Here is a 19,942-nt window from a genome sequence, read left to right on the forward strand (position 1 = left end):
TCATCATGTGCATGCATTACACTAACTCTAACTCTGATACTAATGATTGAAAATGTCATTTAGGGTTTGAGAAAACTTTTGACATAACATGTTATGGCAATATTCATAACAATTTTATTTAAAAAGGAATTTATAACCAACAAAGTCACATCAAACTTAAAATTTTCATTATAGCCAACATTTAGGAATTCGAAAACAAATAGTCACGTTAATGAGTTGACACTTAAATCGGCATTTACAAATGCCCAGTATGCCTTTAATAAATAACCGTTGTCATTTTTTCAAATTAATTATGTTATTTTGTTAATTAATTACACAATTTATTTCCATTTATATAGCTGGTAGTTGTTGCTGATTAGATGCAATTATTTTAAATTGAATTATGCGATTATCTCCCTCTCTCTCCCTCTCAAACCGTAGAAAAGAAAACTAAAACAACTAACCACAATTTTATTTTACGTGCCTTTAACCACATATTTTAATTAGCTTGTGTGCTCAGTGTTTTGAATCTGGATAATACACATGACAGTAAAGTAGATTGTTTATATATTAATTCTGTTTTTTTTTTGCTCTGCATAACTTATGATTTCTGACTCATACTACACACACGCCGTGAAGATCCACTGCTGAGTGGTCCAACACAGGTTTGTCTTACACACATCATTTTTTGAACAGTATACGTATGTATCAACGTACCAGGTTTTACTTATGAATCTTGTATAATTATATTACTCTAAATTTTTGCTAGATTCCTTTAATGATGATTAATTATTGTTAATTGTTCGTCTTCATCTTTGTCTGCAAGTTTTCTTGTTTTTTTTTGCAATTATAGTTAATTATTTTTAATAGGTAGCCATCTTCATCTCTTCTTCGAGATATTTTTTAAACTTGTTTTTTTCAATATTAATTTTTTCAGACATTAATATGCGTGTATTAGGGATGCAATTACCTAAATAGCGGGATTCTAATTATCAAGCTTTCTTATTTTTTAATTTTTTAAAATTAATAAATTAAAATGGGCGGATTTCTAAGTAAGGACAAAATTGATTTTTTAACACGCTAAAATTTTGCCACATGGCGGTTTGACTAAAAGTCATGAAACGTTGGCTAAATTGAAATTTTAATGTTTCAATTTGGCTATTTGGCTAGAGCGCCCTTCAATAATACAGTTTTAGTGAAACATTAACAATAAGCAAGATGACATTAAGAAAAACTAATCTCTTGAAGCGTGCTTGGTCTTTGATAATATTTTGGATTCAGGACACACATGTGCACGGATAATCAAAAAAGAGTCGACAAATATACTCAACGAAAAACAATATAGGATTTATGTGTGGGCACAAGAAATAACAAATTGGGTTTGAGCTACCGATCACAACACTTAATTCAATGAGCAGTCGCAATTGAATATTGTGTCTAACTAATTTATTCATACTATCAAAGAAGAAAGTATGAGGTGATATACATATACATATATATATATATATATATATATATTGTATTTCAGTAATTAATCTTGCTCATGAATTATATATGAGAACTCATAACCTCACACGACTAAGTCATTCCACCAAGTGCCTAATCATATGTTCTTATAGTTGAGCATTCATCGTTGCCTCACCAAATGAAGATGTCTAGCCACGAGTGATTATGCCTTATTTCAGGATTTAAATAAGCTTGATTGTATTCATACACAATGGTTTACTTTAGGAGTTAAATGGTTTTAGGTTTGAGTTTTAGAAAGTGTACTGATCATATTCAATATCTTCATAAGATATATGTGAAGAACTATACACTCACAAACTCTATATGATACGTAACCAAACAACATTAGTTTTTCTAACAATTTGTTATTGGAATTTAATACCTATTTGTTTCTAAGATTGTAAATGTTACTTATTAAAGAACTATTAGAAGATAAGCTATGCAAATATGAAATTGATTATTCACATGTTATAAGTTATTCTAGACAAATACTCATAAATCATAACACATATTGGAAAGAATGTGTGCTTTGTTTAATTGATTTAATCAGCTTGACATCAAATTACATTTGAAATGACTTATTACACTTAAAATAAATGGGTATTTTAGTTATATAGTCATTTGACTTATAACGTTTTGTATAATAGCCAATTTTTTGTTAATTTTTTGTAAAAAACCACCTCAACTTATTTACGGCACTTAAAAAGACAAAAAAACCCCAAAATAGGCGGGAATGTTTTGAGTATTTTATCTTTTTGGATCCTGTAAATAAGTTGAGATGGTTATTTACAAAAAATTTACAAAAAGTTGACTATCTAGCAATTCTTAAACTTTCGATGGTTTATTTGGTTAATTTTGTGAAAATAAATACATCATTACCTTTACTTGTGGGCACTAAACACAACATTTTCAGCAATATAATTTTTGACATATATGTACGGATAATAGGCAAGATAAGTGAGCACGAGACGATAGAGATAAAATTAATAAATAAAAAAGAAAACTAGAATCCAATTTATTGATCAACGACATCATTACTTACTAGTCTTAATTTTTGAAAGCTATACCAAGCTATTTCAAATCAGGTTGGAACTTCAAGTATTTTCTTATTTCATCTAAATTTTGTCATGTTAGCTTCTTATTTTTGTCGTATTTCTTTCCTTTTTATTCTGCCATAATTTTGTCATAAATATGTCGTATTTCCGTCATTATTTTCCGTTTTTGGTTGGTGTTGAGAATTAATTGATTTATCTTTGAGGTATTTTGGTCTCAATGAATGAATGACAAAAGCATATTTTTATAGAGTGGAATTATTAATTAGTCTGTAACTGAAATTTCAACACGGTGAATAATAGACAGGTAAAATCGTAAATGTTTCCCCCAGAATTTTGACTTCCCTCGGTGAATTTTAAGAGTAAACCAATCTCTTAACAAAACTCAACGCCCACTTAAGAAATCTATGTATTAAAACTTCTCCTAACAAATAGTTGTAGTTTTGGAATAATGATAAGTATAACAACTAACACACATAAAGAACATAAATAATAAAACAAAATCAACAACATTGATTAGTTAGTTTAAAAATAATTAATAATATTACAATACATATTAAAAAGAGTAAAGCGGCAAAAGACAAACTTCCAAAAATAAAATAAAAATAAATTCGTTTAAATAATCAGGATATCATAGAAATTCTAACTCGATATTTGGTCGGATAGCATAAGCGGTATCAAATTATCAATTAACAGAATAATAGTAGAGACGAGCTTTAGACACCCATCTTGCTCAAAAAGGTCCCACCCACATTTTATCACATTGACTCAAAAAGGTCCCACCCATCTTGTTCTCCAAGGCTAGCTGCTCTGATCAAGATATAATCGACAAAAGTAAAGACATTATTATATATTAATAAAGGAGAGCGCCGTGACACTGTTCACATTGACTCCAATTACTATTAGTCTACAGTAAAATTACTATTACGTCTATAGTAAAACGACAAGAGTATCCTTTAGAATTTTATAATTACATAATTTATCATTCAATAATATTACGAAAAAAAGAAAAATCTTCGTATTAACTAAAATCAGTCTTTTAAAAGATGTTTCTTTGCTGCTTAATTGTGCGTGTGCAGGTAACCATACTTTTACAGGTTAATAAGTTTTACTCACATACATTTAATGTAGTAAAATTATTACGATTTTTTACCTTTACATTATTCTTTATATTTTGGTATTATACAATTTTTGGTAAATTTCCATAAGATGTCATATCATTTATGCGTTAAGTAATCAAATTTCATGTTCAGTGTCTTATTTTTTTTTTTTGATAATTTATTTAAAATAAATGTAAATATTTGCTACCAATTTCTTTGTATGTTCTTTTAATCTTAATATTTTGTTTTCAAATAAAATTATACTATAATTTTAAAATGTTTCATACTTTTTTTAAATATTTTATTTTAATAGATAATTTTAAGTATATAAGTATGTCATTATTATATAATCATAAATTTATATTCATATCGTCATTTGACTTAGGGGTACCCCTAATTTGACTCAGCTACTTGGCCGACCACCAAATATAAACTAGCTTCTACGTATATATAGGGAATGTACGAGGAAGTCAAATATAAACTAGCTTCTACGTATATATAGGGAATGTACGAGGAAGTCAAATATATTATTAATTTAATTTATAGGTTCTCGACAACCCTATTTGGAAACTTATTCTATGACAACTGTTTCGATTATTGACGTTAAACTCGTTTTTTCAACAAACAACCTTTGCTAACCAAAATATGATGCCATCATACGACAGCCACATGTGTGTCGTTTCCAGCCACCTTTGACCGGCCACCATCAAGGACCTCTCTCCCCACAGCCACGTCATCATCCCGGAATCTCTTGTAGATATCGCCCTTGTAAAACTCTCTCGTCCTCGCCACCAAAAAAAGCGAGACCGCTGCCCCGAAAAGCGTGACGACGGAGATTATGATAAACGACAGCCTGAAACACTCTCCGCCGAGGCAGTTCAGCGCCTGCCCGGCCTGCCGGCTCAGCCCGCGGGCCTCGAGCTGCCTCCGGGCCTCCCTGTCGTAGTAATTCCCGGCGACCTTGACATTGAGAAGGTACAGCCCCACCGGGGTGCTCATCGCCCCAAAGTTGTACAGTGTGGAATAGTATTTGAGGCCGAAGAGCTCGGAGATGACAGTGTAGATCAACGGCCAGATCGCGCCGAAGCAGAATCCGATGATGATTGAAGCGGCATATAGCCCGTTGGGGACGTTGAAGGCGACGAGAAGGTGACCGACGGAGGAGAAGAGAAGGACTAGGGTTAGGAAAATGGGGCGGGGAAACTTGTACTTTGTGATTAGGGCTTCGGAGAGAAACCCGGCTGTTATTTGGCCTAGGTAGCTCCATATGCTGGTTAGTGATACGAAGTCTGTGATCTTCCTCTGAGGGTAACCCAAAGAGGCTCCGATTTGACCTAGGTTGTCAATCATCGTCATGTTCCCTCCGATCCCGCAAACCGTGGACAGCACAAGCGCCAGCATTTCGACGCTTAACACGGCTTGGAGGATCGTGAAATCGTCCCCGATCGCCGGTGGTTTCAGAGCATTTTCCCACCAACGGCCTTCTTTGTTATTTTCTTTTTTTATTTCCACAGACTTATTGTTAGCCGCAGAAGACGATGATGATAACTCAATAACACTGCTCTTCTCCTTCATTTTGAGAAGCTTGTACTCCTCTGAAACGACCACCACCAGAGGCAAGAGGAGCAAGAAGAGAACCGCGACGGCGCTGAAGCCGTACTGAGCGCGGTCGAAAGAGACCGACCCCTCGACGACGATGATGACGAGCAAGTACGCCGCGAGGCACAAGGACATGTAGAGAAACTTGTAGAACACGTCCACGTCATCACCGTCGCCGTTCTTAATATCACCCCGCCGGGGTCGGAGAACGCGGATGGTTCCGAGGGAGGCGAAGGAGAGAGCGGTGGGGAGCCAGGCGACGAAGAGGGTGAAGGATCTGGTGTGGTCGGCCCCGTAGAGGCCGCGGTAGAGCTGCGCGATCACGGCGGCGCTGATTCCGGTGTAGCCTTTCAAGAGGCCGAGGACGGCGCCGCGGCTCCCGGGGAAGTTGGTGACGCAGGTGACGAGCGCGCCGGTGTTGGTGAAAGTGTGCGAGTTTGCTCCGACGGCGATGTAGAGGCAGACTTGCCACACGGGCGGGGCCGCGATCTTCTTGGTCACCGCGAGCCACACCATGAAGTTTCCGAAGAAGTTGAGCACCGCACCGATGACGAGGACCACCCACGGCGGAGCCACCTCGTTGACCAAGCCCGCGAAGAGGCCGAAGCTCGCTCCCAGGTCCTTGGAGAAGCTCACCATGTTCAGCGTCGTTTGGTCGTAGCCCAGGACGGACTTTATGTCGTTTGAGTAGAGGCCGAACATGTAGGAAGCGCCGGCGGTGACCATCAGAAGGAACGACGCGAACACCATCAGCCACCGTCCCGTCAGGACTTGCCCGGCGAGCCCGGTCATCGGGTTTTTTCCTTTCATTTTTTTTTTTATTTAATTATTATTTTTGCTTTGTTTTCTCTGTGTGTCTGTGGTAACCAGTACTGTTTCGTTAGTTCACTTTCATAATCGTTGAGGTCTTGAGGATGTATTGAAAGCATTTTCACAGTTAGTCGTTGCCTCAACCACTGGGAATTATCGACTTTATAATGATTATTTTCAGTGGTTCCACTAGCGTAGTGAACTAGTGATGTCCATTGATCCGTACAAGATTAGTTACTGTCAATAGCCTACTTTGATGTAATAATATATTGTTGTGGGTTATATTTGTTTATTATTATCTTTATGTATTATTGACTTTTGATTTGTATGATCGGAACAATAATATAGCGCTTTAAAATAAAAATGAATAATATCATGCAGAAGTTGGGTTGTGTTTGGTAGTTAACTCAAAAAGTTTTTGTTTTATATTTTCTAATTTTTGTAGTTGTACTGAAAAATTATTTTGCAATTGTTTTCAAAAAGCTGTTTGGTACAGTTCTCATTTTTGTTTTTGAGAAAGTGAAAAAACTGAAAAAAAATGTTTGGTATAGTTTTCATTTTTGTTTTTGAAAGAATGAAAAGAGAAGATGAGGAGAAGGAGAAGAGAAGAGAAATTTTTTTTTTTTCAAAAACACCTTTTATTTGTTTTCAGTTTTCTTTACTTTCTTACAAAACAACTTCAAAATTTTTTGAAAATTTTTTCCGAAAAATTAAAACAAACACATTTTCACTTTTTGTTTTCAATTTTTCCAACTCAAAAAGTGAAAAACAGTTTTTGGAATGAAAACCAAACGCAACCTGAAGAGTATCCTAAATAATCCTAGATATATAGATATGTGATGTTTGTTTGTTTGTTTAAAACAAAAAAATAATAATTCAAACAGCTATCAAAGACATTAAATATTGTTTTAGAATTGACGACCGCTGAAAATGCCGGGGAAGATAACCCCCGCTGCTAAAATGAAAAGAAATATCAATTAATTTTTGTTGCTGTTGTTATGAAATAGTAGCCACTGCAATAGCTCAATCATATTTGTACGTTGATCTCTGAGAGTATTTTTCATATAATTAAATTTGCAAATAGACATAATATCTTGTTTCAATTTATTTATCAATTATTTTGTTTAATTAATGTTATTGACATGTGATTTAAAATAATAATATAGTGTTTTAAAATAAAACGAATTATATCATGAAGTGGTTGAAGAGTATTAATCCTAGATATTTAAATATAAGGTGTTTGTTCGTTTAAAACTAAAAAATAATTCAAATATAGCTATCAAAGACATTTAATTTTAGTACTAGTTGACGACTGCTGAAAATGGCGGGAAAGACAACCCTAGCTGCTAAAATGAAAAGACATACATCAACTAAATATTAATTTTTATAGAAGGGTTTAGTCTAAGAATTCTTAATTCCATTTCTTTTTTAGATTTATTTACAATATTCAATATCTTAAATTGAACTATGATCTTATATATTTACGATTAATTACGGAAGACTGATTTCTTTAAATAAATGTCGACAAAACTTTTCGCAAAGTTTTCAATTTCAATTCAGATATCAAGTATACATAAAGACTAATTTGTTAAATAGATAGCCTAAGGAAAAAAAGAAACATGGACAAGCTAAAGCTTAGAAAGAAGTAGAGCCAGATTGATAAATAAGAGAGCATGTGAACACATAGTGAAAAGGAAAATAAAATGAAATGTGTGCCTATTCTCAGCAATTTGGTACCAGTAAAAGTTAGGTGAGCACTAGCATTGTTCTTATTCTCATATCATTGGTCGGTGGTAGTTTTCTTTTACTTGTTTTTAACATTATATATATTGCATCTATTTTTTGCCTTTCGACTAGGCTCTTTGGAAGCGACGGATCCAGAATTTGGACAGAGGGGGGACCAAAATTCAATTTAGGCTGAAAAAAAAATTATTATTATTTTTCAAATTTTAAGCCCGAAATTTTTTGCTTGGGAAGACCAGGCCTCTTGAGGCTTGCACCTGGGTCCGCCCCTGTAGTCTTTGGTTCCGATGTGGCTGTTTCGTCCTGTTACATTCAGTTCAGATTTCCACTTATAGAAATAAGGTTTTAATGATGTTCAAAATCCATCATTAAAAAAATTTAATCACGCTCTTGGACACTATGAAGCCGTGCCACTAAAGATTTATAATGTTGTTTTCTCAAAAGACACTGGCTCTAATTCAACTAAATTTATTAAGCCCAATTAAAAAAAAAATTCTTAAAACTTTAACTACTTCGAATTGTTTAGTTAAACAATTTTCAATAAAAGTTTCAAAAGCGTTTTTGCAAATTAAACGTAACTTGGAAAAGGTACAAATCGTAACTTTTCAAATACACAATTACTTTTATATCCTCGTCTAGTCGTTCAGAAATTGATATAACAAAAAAAATATACGATCTATAAAATATACTGAAGCTAAAATATGCGCATATGTAGTTTTTAACAAATTGCACCTTTATTCACAAAATATACCGGGTCACAATACTTAAATTATCTCCTATAATTTCTCTAACAAATATCTTTAACAAAATATAAATTCTCATCAATAAATATACACATTTACATACTTAAGTGTATAAATATCACACTCATTCTCTGGAAAACGAACTCCATAAAATAAACAGCAACTACGCGAGGATTAGAAAAGTTTTATTTTTATTTTTCTTCTTTTTATTTTTTTATAAATATTTTAAATCTACTTATATTAAGATGTGTATTTTGGTCTTTTTCCATAATCATGTTTATTTTACCAAGAGCTAAACCTGCTTTGCTACTAATAAAATATAATTTAAAAATAGTTTACCAAACACATCTCGCTTTTGAAAAAAAAAGCTTTTTTCAAAAACAGAATTTAAAAATAACTTTTTATAAAAGTAAAACTATGTTGTCTCTATTAAATGCCTATATGACCGCCACAGTGAAGAGATTTAAATAGCCCTCATTTTTAATGCCATTAAGAGTATTGCGAAGTCATTAAATACGCTGTAAATGCGCGCTAATTAAACTAAAAAAGAATTGTTTCTTTTTGTCAAGGGAGCGCATATGACTTCCTACATTGCCGATATAATTAAAGTTTCAATGGGCTATTTTTGTATAAATTTTTGTAATTTTTAATATTAAGTATTGACACACTATAAATTGGTTTTGTCATTAAAAAAAACTATCCAACAGTAATTTTTTTTTTTTACCAAGTGGGTGTAATGTATTAACTTTTGTAACCGCTCGACTTGTGAATTTGAATAAAATGGACGAGTTTTAATTCAAATTCTTGTTGCATATGAGACGTCCTTAAATTTTAAATATCTTGGAAAATAATAATATTTAAGGTTGACGAGATTTCGGAATAAGAATATTCGAGTAAACTCGATATTATTTCCGAATAAAATTATTCGGAATAGACTCGGAGATTTAAAAATCTCAAGAGTAAAAATAAATTCCGGAATCCCTTAAATATATTCAAGATAACGGGAAATAATAATAATTTTCTCGGTTATTTTTCAAGATTATTTTCAATTAATTAAGGACATGATTGTGAGATTTTATTTTAAAAGGACTTATGTGCAACATTTTGAAGGACGAGATTGAAAGAAAAATAGGAAAAAGGGGGTCGTTTTAAGAGAATCGTGTCAAAGTTTGAGTGGACCGCTTGTACCGCGTGGCGTAACGTGAGAATGCCATGTAGTCACTGATTCCACTCTTCCTCTCTCTTTCTCAGCCACGTCACCCCTCATCACTCTCTTTCTTCCTCTCATTCTCGGTCTCCATCTCTCTTCTCTCCCTCTTCTTAATCACATCACTCGGCCAAGAGAACCAGGAAAAGGAAAAAAAAAAAAACAACACCGAGCTCCATCTTCACGGTCACCAAGCCTCATCATCACTGCCAGCCTCTCTCACTCTTCTCCTTCCTTTCTTCTTTGCGCGCCATCAAGCCATCGAGCCACGTCGCCGCGCGTCCACGCCGAGGAAGCACTCCGCCGCGAGCTCGCCGTGAACCACCGGGACGTTGGAGCAAGGGGAAATCACCGGGAAGAGGACGAGGAAGCAGTGGAAGCAAGGGATTTCGCTGATTAAGGTGAGGATTTCTTCTCTTTGGTTTGGATTCAAAGCTAGGGTTCATAGCTTGTGAAATTGGGGGTTTTGAATCCGAGTCGAAATCAGTGGAATTGATGAGTTTTAATTGGTTGTGGGACTTGATTAAAGATGTTCCTAACTCGGATTTGAGCATTGTTATGAATTTTCTTGGTTTTGGTATGAAATTTGGCCGAAAATGTGATAAACTAGGTTTTGTTTGGGGCTTTTGATTTCTGCGAGTTATGTGATGATTCTGAGACGTTCTAAACCTGTTTAAAGCTTGAGTTTTGGTTGTTAATGGCTGTTTGAATTTTGTTGAATTTTTGGACGAATTTCCTTTGAGTTTGCTAATCTGGCCGTGTGCACTTATTTGAGGAAATTCTGATGATTGTTGTTGGTTTTTTTTTTGAGGCTGTGATGATGATCTGAGAACATGAATGTTTTGGTTTTGAGTGTCGTCATGGTTGTGTTGATGTTTGGCCGAGTATTTTGTTTTGGCCGTGGCTCGTTGTGGTCGTGGGTTTCTTTTAGCCGCAAGTTTTTTGGCTGTTTTGATTTGTTTGTGGTATGATATTTCTGAGCCTCAGGAGTTATAGTGGTTGTTGTTGTGTTAGGACGTTTTCGGTTAGTTGGATTCGGGTTGAGTTCGCTTGAATTGGTTTGGGTTCGGGTTGTAAGTTATGAAAACGGGATTTGGATTTTGGAAGTTTATTAAAGTTGGAATTAAGATGTTAACTCGTTATGGGATTCCGGGTTTGAATTACAGATCTTGACGGACGAGCGGGAACCCGACGAGTCAAAAACGACAAGGCCGGTTTTTGAAGATAACAGGATAAAGGAGTTATCGAAATAAAGCTCGATTAACTCGTGAGTTTTAAATCGCTTATAGCGTTTAAATACTCTTAGTTTGTTTTATGATATGTATTTTCAGTATTTAAATAAATAATTTATGATTATTTATTTAATAACGTTTGTGAGTTTAATTTATTATTCGTTTGGAATTCTCGGTTATTTTAATTTCGGATTATTTAATTTATTTAAGACTCATGATTACTCGTTGAACTTTATTTCGTATCATTCTCGATACGAGAGTATGCGAGTCTTGAATAAGTTTAACTTCCGGAAAACCGAGGAATAATAAATTAAATTCTCGAATTCCGAACCAACTCTAATCCCGACAACGAACCATATCCTCTTTAAGTAAACTCGAATCCAATAACTAACGGATGTTCAACTTCGGATGCTAGTTCTTCCGACGTTTCGACAAGTGCCAAGTGCCTCGAAGAACGTGTGAAGCAAGACATCTTCGGGAATCGTCAAGCTTTCTGTCGAACAATTCCGGGTAAGTGTGGAGACATAAGTCAACTACATACCAAGGGAATAACCCTGTTTGTTTGTGCATTTATTTGCTAGTAAACAAGAGTAGGTGAAAGCCCTAAAATGAATAAACATGAAAGTTAAGGCTTCGGCCACTCTTGCTTGAAAACTTAGCTCGGGTTCGCCCGTTAGGTTCAAACGCTAACTTGAACCAGCCTTGTTTGCTTTGTGTGTGGTTAGACTTCTCTTCTAACTCTAGGAAGTAGGTTAGAATCGAGAAGACGGAAGAGCGATAAGACTCTCGAATTCAATCGGGAGTAGAGAGTTCGAAAGTCACACTTCGAGCTTTCAACTTAAAACACTTAACGAGCTTCAAAGAGAAATAATAATTTCTTTCGGGGTTTATCCCGTTACGCTCTTCTGTATATAAGTTTAACGTGTACGCTGCTAGCCGCAGAGTACCCAAACTTTAATTAAACTCGTGTCGGTGGTACCCACAAGTCAACGACTTGTGTTTGTGGCAGACCTAGGTGGTCTGTATGGCGCTGAGTACTCAAAACTGGGAAGAACCCAACAATACGGGAAGACGCCACGAGCGAACCCGATGGTAATGGGCAGTCGCCTCGAGCGAACCCAACGATAACGGGCAGTCGCCACGAGCGAACCCGATGGTAATGGGCAGTCGCCTCGAGCGAACCCAACGATAACGGGCAGTCGCCACGAGCGAACCCGATGGTAATGGGCAGTCGCCTAGAGTGAACCCATTCAGCAATGAGGAGTCGCCTCGAGTGAACTCATTGTCGTGCCAAGGGGGCACACATGCGCCGACGTCAGATGAAGATGGTACCACTAGTGGATCCCAGACAATCTTAAAACACCCAAGCCGCCGTAAGACTGCTGCTCGAGGTCTGAGGCTGGCTTATTGTCGTTGTGGAGATCGTAGCAGAAGAGGATGTACGGTCTTGCAGAACGACAAGTGAATAGATAGAGTGTGATATCACGCGTCAGTTATACTCTAATGTTATGTTCTAGCGATATCTAGCAATTATTCTGCATTCTTGTATGCTTGTTTGCACGTCACATGGCATTAGTCGTTTTACTTTATAGATAGACTCCCACTTACTGAGTCAATCGACTCATAGTTTATGACCCTTGGTAATGTAGATAAGGGAAAAGCTGGTAAGCGGGAAACGAGATTGAAGACCGAGACCGAGCGCGTATTGCCTTGACCTATGGGCTATGGGGTTTCTTAATCGGGGGTTAGTGTCTTCTGTTAAAACGTTCCGGAACATATTTGTATAGGAGTCGCTATAAGACTCTAAGTTATAAAAGCGAAAAATTTCCCCGAATTTTCGCAAACTATTTCCTTATGTTTAATTTATGTGTTTATATTATGAGTTATGTACATATTTGAGTTGATCAGTCGCGGTTCGTGGGCGAGCTGTCGCTCGCGGGTCGTGACAGTGGGATAGTTCAAGTAGTAAACAACTCCACCAATAACACTTTAAGATCATGAGTTTGAGTCACAATTAGGACAAAAGTGTCCATTAAAAACAATTTTTTTTATGTTACTTATTGAAAATTAAATGACAATAAATATTTATAAAACACCATAACTTTAGTGTGTATATATATATATATATATATATATATATATATATATATATATATATATATATATATATATTATGTTGGAATAAAGTATTAAAGAATATTTAACAATCGGTGATTGGCTGATTTGTGACTAATGATTGAGTGAGGTCCACTCTTCGAAATCGAATAATTCTAGCACATTCGTAATCCTCGTAGCAAACGGTATAAGATCAAATATTTATTTGTCAAAATCGGAGCTGAGTTGAATGAGAAATTGATACTCAAAATATATTAGAAAATACCAAAAATTGTGAAAGAATAATGAAAGAGATGTGGTTGATAGTGCTCTTACAAGAGCTCTACATGGAATGAGAATGGACAAATGTGTGAGCTTATATAATTAATTTGTTCGTTTGGGTCCAAAGGTGATTCAGTTTTGTGGAGGGCCAATGGTTTAGGAAAGCGCATGTCCACCACACACGCGCGTTGCGCCGTTTGGTCGGTCATGTCGTGCGGGGCTGGTTTGGGTTTGGGCATTTCCAACTAATTTTTCTTTCAGTTGATTTAATTTATTATTCAAATGAAAGAATTTGGTATTAAATGGCATAATAAATGGTGTAACCCAGCCATAAAGATCCATAAACATATAGGCATTTATCCTAAGTGTTTTTCATAAGAGAATTTGTTTCCCAACAGTGTAACCTCCTTTTTAATGCACATTTAAGGTATGGTTGAGCCTTAATTCTCTAATGTTGAAATCGTTGTTGCCTTGCCTATATAAAGAGGCTTGAGCTCTCATTCCAAGACACACTGAAATCAACAAGTTTCTTAGCTCTCTTCTCTCCCCTGATTTTTTTTCCCTTTGTAGTCCGGTAGTAGTATTCAGACCGTGGTTCTAGTCCAAAATCGAGCCTTGTGTTGCAAAGCCCGTCTTGTTCTGTCGTTGTATCATGAGAAACTTTCACTCAAGTGATCCGGCACCCGTGGGAGAGTGATAAAAAGTATTAAGGAAACCGTCCAACGGGCCTCGATGCTTTCTCTTTTTTCGTTTCTCCTTCTTGTGTTCATACCAGTTAAGGTTTATCCGGTTTGTATTTTATTTCTTTATTTGTCTAATTGTTTTCCCATTTATTTTCTAAAATCAATTTTATTAGTTTTCTGAATTTTTTTCAAACTTCTTGCAAATTGTAGTTTTTAACAATCTTGAAGCTTCTTATTGTGTTTAGACTATTTGCGAGGACGAAATTTTTTGAATTTATTTTCATTATTTTTTCGAATTTGGCATTTTGAAGAAAACTAATATTGTGGAGTTCTTTTGTAGAAATGGAAAACATGACTCCCGATGGGACCACCCCGAATGGGTCCGCGACTCAAGCTTCCACCGTGGTGAAATCACCTCAATTATGGCTACAGCCGGGAAATGACTCGTGGGTCTCGCTCCGAGTGGTCCTGTGGCACGCGTTCCCGCCGCCATTTTACCGGCCGAGAGGTTCGAGATGTTCAAGGGTCCAAACTTTTAGCGTTGGAAACAAAATATGTTGTTTTATTTAGCAACGATCAGTATTGCGCGGTTCTTGATCGAAGATCAACCGACTCCTTGCGAGGAGGAAACCGATCCACAAGTCGTAACGAAAGCAAGAGATCACTTATGTCTCTCATGAAAATTATTGTTGATTATGAGAGTGTTTTGGGACAGTTAGTGAAAGAAGATAAGAGTACCTTTATTGAGAGTTAATAAAGAAATCAAGGTACAATCATAAAAATTCACCAGATTACGAGATTTAAGGCCTCTTCTTTCCCTATCAAATTAATGGGTGTTCCGTTGTTGAATGGAAAATGTCGTATCCCAGCTGTTGAACAAAGGCCGTTGATGATTGATGGATATGACAAACCGTGTCGTTCATAAATATAGTGGATCTTCTTCATCCAATTATAGATGAATTGACTGGCATTGATATAGAAACCTTGAATGACAGAATACAAGAGGTGGACATGATTCTCGTCGAGTCTGGTGAAATGCTTGATTGGAAAAAAATGAGCGCAAATAAAGTAAATCCAAGTTTTATCTAACCCGCTGAGTTGATCACGCTTGAGTACCCTATTTCCTTTGTCAGTGACCCAAGTCTCTCCTAAAATATCAACACTCTCACTATCGCCTCGTGGTTGAAATTTCTTAACCACTTTCGATAACCCTCATTATCGTAATCCACGTTTGGGGTCTCAAGCAAGTCATTGATGTCTCCGGAGCTAATGTCGACATCTCTACCCCGACTGTCATAATATCTCCCTCGTTATCTAGTAAGTTTGTGTGAGACCCGACTTTTGTACACGTCAGTATCTGTAAAAATTTCCTCTTATCAATAAATAAAGGAAATTTTCTTCTCTCTCTGTGTTGAATAAATTATAAGAATTCACAATCTCTCGTTTCAGAATAACCAGAAATATTCTCCATATCTTTTTCTCGTTCCACGTTTTAGTGAGATTTTGGAATCTCAGAGGAAGTTCATAATGACATTTGGAAATCAAAATGGAAATTATGAACTTCGATAATCCGGATACAAGGGAATAGATTTGAATGGTGTTTTGTTGCACGAGACTCAATGAATTTAATTTCGAAACTCAATCCTGGACAATTAGATATCTTGACAAGGACGAGTCGAGAAATAAATGTAATCCTTTAAGTGAGAATATATCGATGGATTCGTATTTGAATTTTATTCAAATAAAGGATTGAATTTATTTTAGTCGAATGAGTTTTCGAAAATCATAATTCGTCGGGTTTAGCGTATTTATTTGGAAAATAAATACATGAGTACAAAGAGATGAGATTTATTGGATCAAATTGAGTTAGTAACCCAATATTGAGCTTTGTTGGATTTGTGGATCCGAGGCCCACCTCCGATCCTTCCTCATTAAGTAAAGACTTTGGGTTTCTCTCTCCTCCTTATTTTTCTTCTTCTTCTTCTCGGTTCTTCTCGTCTCTTCCTGTGTCCCGCAGCTTACACACCTGCAAACGAAAAAAAAACCTGACCACCCAAGTCTTTCTCTTGGCCGCTCAACCCCATCACCACCCTCACTCATCTTCGTTCTTCTTCTCCTTCCTTCGTCCTCTCCTCTTCCTCGCGCGCGCTATCAAGCCCGAGACCGAGCGCCGCCGCGCGCGACCGCCGCGAGCCGCTGAGCGCGCCGCCGACGAAGAGACACCGGAGAACAAGTGGAAGAGCACCGGAGAGTTCAATTCCTCCAGAAACGAGATTCAGACGGACGAGCGGGAACCGACAGAGTCGAAGGCAACGAAGCCGGAATTTGGAATTTTCAAGAAAAGAGTTATCGTAGTTAAAGCTCGATAAACTCTTCTCTCGACGCTCCAGGACGTGCTAAAGGTCTCGGGAAACGTGTAAAGCAAAGTGTCCTCCGGAATTCATCGAGTTCTCTGACGAACTATTCCGGGTAAGTGGGATTTAAGTTTGAGGCGCCAAAAGGGGAATGGTGCCTAGTAGAATAATTGTTTATGTTTATTCGTTTAATCCTAAAACAAAGAGAAACCCTCAGTTAGACAAGATGACTGAATAAGGCTTCGGCCACTAACTAATAAGATAATAAAATGATAGGATTAAACAATTAGCGGGTTAAGAACCTTGAAGCCTTTAAAGTGATGTTAAGCTTCTGTTATAGGTTTTACCCCTTCGTCCTGATGAGAGGACAACAGGAGGGGGAAAGACGGTGTCCTTCGGATTCAATCCCGAGAGGAACTGTTCTAGGAGAAGGTCCAGCCTCACAGCTGTCGACAACTCCTTCTAAAATACTTAAAGAGCCATACAGTGAAATTAATAATGTTAATGACGGGCTTTATCCCGATAAGATCTCCTCCTGTAATAAGATAGGCAGGTAGGCTGTAGACAGCTCCTGTAAAACATAACGAACTCTTGTCGGCAATGTAGCGAGTGGCATTCCCGAAGGCCCTTTAATGGGAAGTCGATGGGTGGCTTCAGGTAAGTCGATGGGTGGCTTACCTGTCCTGAAGGAAATATGAACCCTGGATCGATCAGGGATTGGTGAGGGTTTGATTCCCTCTACCAAACGCGCGCTAAGGCCCTCCTACATGTGCTAGTGGATCCCAGACGTTAAAACTTCGGCCTTCTGAGGGCTAGGCTCAAGTTCTCAGAATGGTTTACTCATCTCTCATGAACGGCTGCGGACTGAAGTGTTGATTGGCCAGTCCACTGATGTAAGGCGCCGGTATGAGTGAGATGGATGAGTTTCTAGGAAGACGGTTGTTAGCCGGATTCCTATATGATTATGTGTTTGATTGTTTTAGAACGGGGTTCTAAAACTGTATATGTCTCTGTTGATTGAATGAGATTTTTGTTATCCTGATTGTATGATGGAACTTCTTTATTCTTCTGAATCTATCAACTGCTGTCATCTGCATTTTATCATATGCAACCATGCATCTCATGTAGTGCTAGGTTAGATATCCTGCTTACTGAGTCGGTGTGACTCACCCCTTAAATCCCTCTCCTTGTAGATAAAGGAAAAGCTCAGGCGAAGCAGGAGTGCTAGTCAAGGTAGATCTCATGACGACCTGTGGCATAGGAAATGTCTTTTTGGGAAATGGGTATCAGGTTTTTGAAAACCGAGCTTATATGCTCGTGAAAGTTTTATATAGCTTATGGATAGCAAGCTAGGGTAGTCCGCATTTTTGTAACCCTTTTAAAAGCGAAAAATTTTACCAGTTTTTAGCGGACTAGCTCTAGAAACATTTGTTATTCCTTATATGTAAATTAAATTTATTTCCGCTGTTGTTCAATAAACGTTTTGTAAATGACGTTTGAAAATGTTTTATATTCATTTCGTTTGAAAATATAAATGGTTATGAAAATGTTACGAGAAAGGTCGCGATCCGAGGGCGACGGGTGTCCTGCGGGTCGTGACAGTTTGTGTGGAACTCATATACGAAGTTAAAGTTTGCTTTGTACTCGGGAGAAGCACAAAACTTTGGCCAAGAATGGCCTTTGATAGTGTTGTGGATTTGTTCTCTTTTGTCGATGTTTTTGCTCATCTTCAATCCCCGCTCAAGAACTGGACTACGTAATGTGAGAATGTCGTAGTGTTCCTCGGCGCCTTGCTACTGAAGACCCGGTCATTATAATCCACTTCGGATTTTGGTTGACAAGACCACTTGAAGTGACTTTTGGTAGGACCTCAGGAAGAGCCGGGTTTTTCAGCCGCGACACCGGCATGATTTTTTGTTCGATTCATGTTTCCCCTAATTAAACAAAATCATAAGCAATTCAATCTCAATTTCATAACAAACTATCATTTTTTTAAATGCTAATTTAGACTCAATTAAAAAAAAAACTTATTAAACTCTCTAACCCATTCAAAACATAATTCTAACACATTCAAACTCACAAGTTTAACAAATACAAACCCACAAGTCTAAAATTATCAACCAATTCGATTTCACATTAAAAAACAATGGAGTTTCACAAGTCTAACACATTTTAACAATACCCAACTAAAAAAATTAAAAAAAATCCTATAATTCCAGCATATTATCACACTAATTTCAACATCTTCTTCAAAATCAAAACAAAAACCTATAATTTGAGTATATCTCACATTAACTTAACCAAAAACCTAGATTTCGAGTATATCTTGTACAAACTTCAACCGAAAAATATATGAATTCCAAACAATAACTAAATTTTCTACAAAAACTCTATTCAAACCAAAATTACATCCATTTCAAGACAATCTGAAATTATATCTCACTTCCAACTCAATTTAAACATTAAATTTAAGAAAATTTCCAACTCAATTTCAAATTCAAATTCAAAACAATGTCAAATTCTAACTCAATTCAATCACAATTCTAAACAAAATTCATTTTTCAACCTGAATTCTACACAAAATACATATAAAAAATATTCTACACAAAGAAATTTAAATTACAAAACCCTAAATTCGTGTATTAATCAAATTAATTACAAACAAAACCCTAAATTAGTTTCTGAACCAAAATCATTACAAACAAAACATACAAATTTGGAAAACACCATGAAAATTGAAAAAAAACCATAGAAACACATACCTCGAGGAAGGAAATCTGAGGGAAAGAGAGCAAGAGAGGCGAGACTGAGAGAGAGAGAGGAAGAGGCGCATCGAGAGAGAGAGAGAGAGAGAGAGAGAGAGAGAGAGAGAGAGAGAGAGAGAGAGAAGGGAATAGGCCCGCCGAGAGGGTGGCGAGTGTTTTCAGGCGGCGAGAGGTTGGCTAGATTGCACAGACTAGGTCAAAAAGCAGAGAAAGGATCGAGGGCTGAGAGAAAATGAAAAACATGAAAAGCGAGTGTTTTCAGGCGGCGAGAGGTTGGCTAGATTGCACAGACTAGGTCAAAAAGCAGAGAAAGGACCGAGGGCTGAGAGAAAATGAAAAACATGAAAAAAGTCTTTTATAGCGAAACCCTAAAAAATTATCGTTATCTTGCTGCGGCGAGAACATCATGTTGGCATTGGTGCCCACAAGAAGAGTAGTAGTTGCTGCTTATATGCATTTGATGTAATAAAGTCTCACAAAGACTCTTGCTTGTAACTGCTGAATAATTAATAAAGAGTTGAAATTTTCATTCATTCTTCCTCGTTTGTTTGAAGCTTTGTGATAAACCTTAATCTTTAGTCCTTAAACTAAGCTAACAACCAATGAAGAGTCAAATACAAATTTGCATGAACAAACTCTTCATGGTTTGCTTAAAACAGTATATTCACAATCTAAGGATCGAAAGTTTGTGAACTAAGTATGATTATTAGGAGAACCTATGATTTCAGGTTATGAGACTTAGAGAGTTGAAGACTTTATAGTTCTTCGTAGGTATCTTCTGAAGATATTGAAT

At 36.6% G+C, this 19,942-nt stretch overlaps 1 protein-coding gene and 1 long non-coding RNA gene across 3 annotated transcripts; one reads left to right on the forward strand and one right to left on the reverse strand.

Moving 5' to 3' along the window:
* Positions 1-4,188: 4,188 nt before the first annotated feature.
* LOC149379098 (protein NUCLEAR FUSION DEFECTIVE 4-like) lies at positions 4,189-6,082 on the reverse strand. The gene has a single exon (XM_089603404.1). The coding sequence runs from the start codon at positions 6,044-6,046 to the stop codon at positions 4,292-4,294; it is 1,755 nt and encodes a 584-aa protein (XP_089459530.1). The 5' UTR covers positions 6,047-6,082; the 3' UTR covers positions 4,189-4,291.
* A 3,702-nt stretch (positions 6,083-9,784) lies between these two features.
* LOC149379099 (uncharacterized) lies at positions 9,785-12,913 on the forward strand. Of its 2 annotated transcripts, XR_016294214.1 has the most exons (4): positions 9,785-10,140; positions 10,906-11,006; positions 11,387-11,481; positions 12,621-12,913. It is a non-coding gene; the product is annotated as an uncharacterized LOC149379099 (long non-coding RNA). The 2 variants fall into 2 exon arrangements; XR_016294215.1 differs by lacking the exon at positions 11,387-11,481 and having other exon boundaries at positions 9,788-10,140.
* Positions 12,914-19,942: the final 7,029 nt, after the last annotated feature.

The sequence above is a fragment of the Urtica dioica genome, chromosome 12 (genome assembly GCF_054948205.1).
Source record: "Urtica dioica subsp. dioica isolate 48M chromosome 12, U.dioica_male_clone48M_v1_H2, whole genome shotgun sequence".
Classification (NCBI taxonomy): domain Eukaryota; kingdom Viridiplantae; phylum Streptophyta; class Magnoliopsida; order Rosales; family Urticaceae; genus Urtica; species Urtica dioica.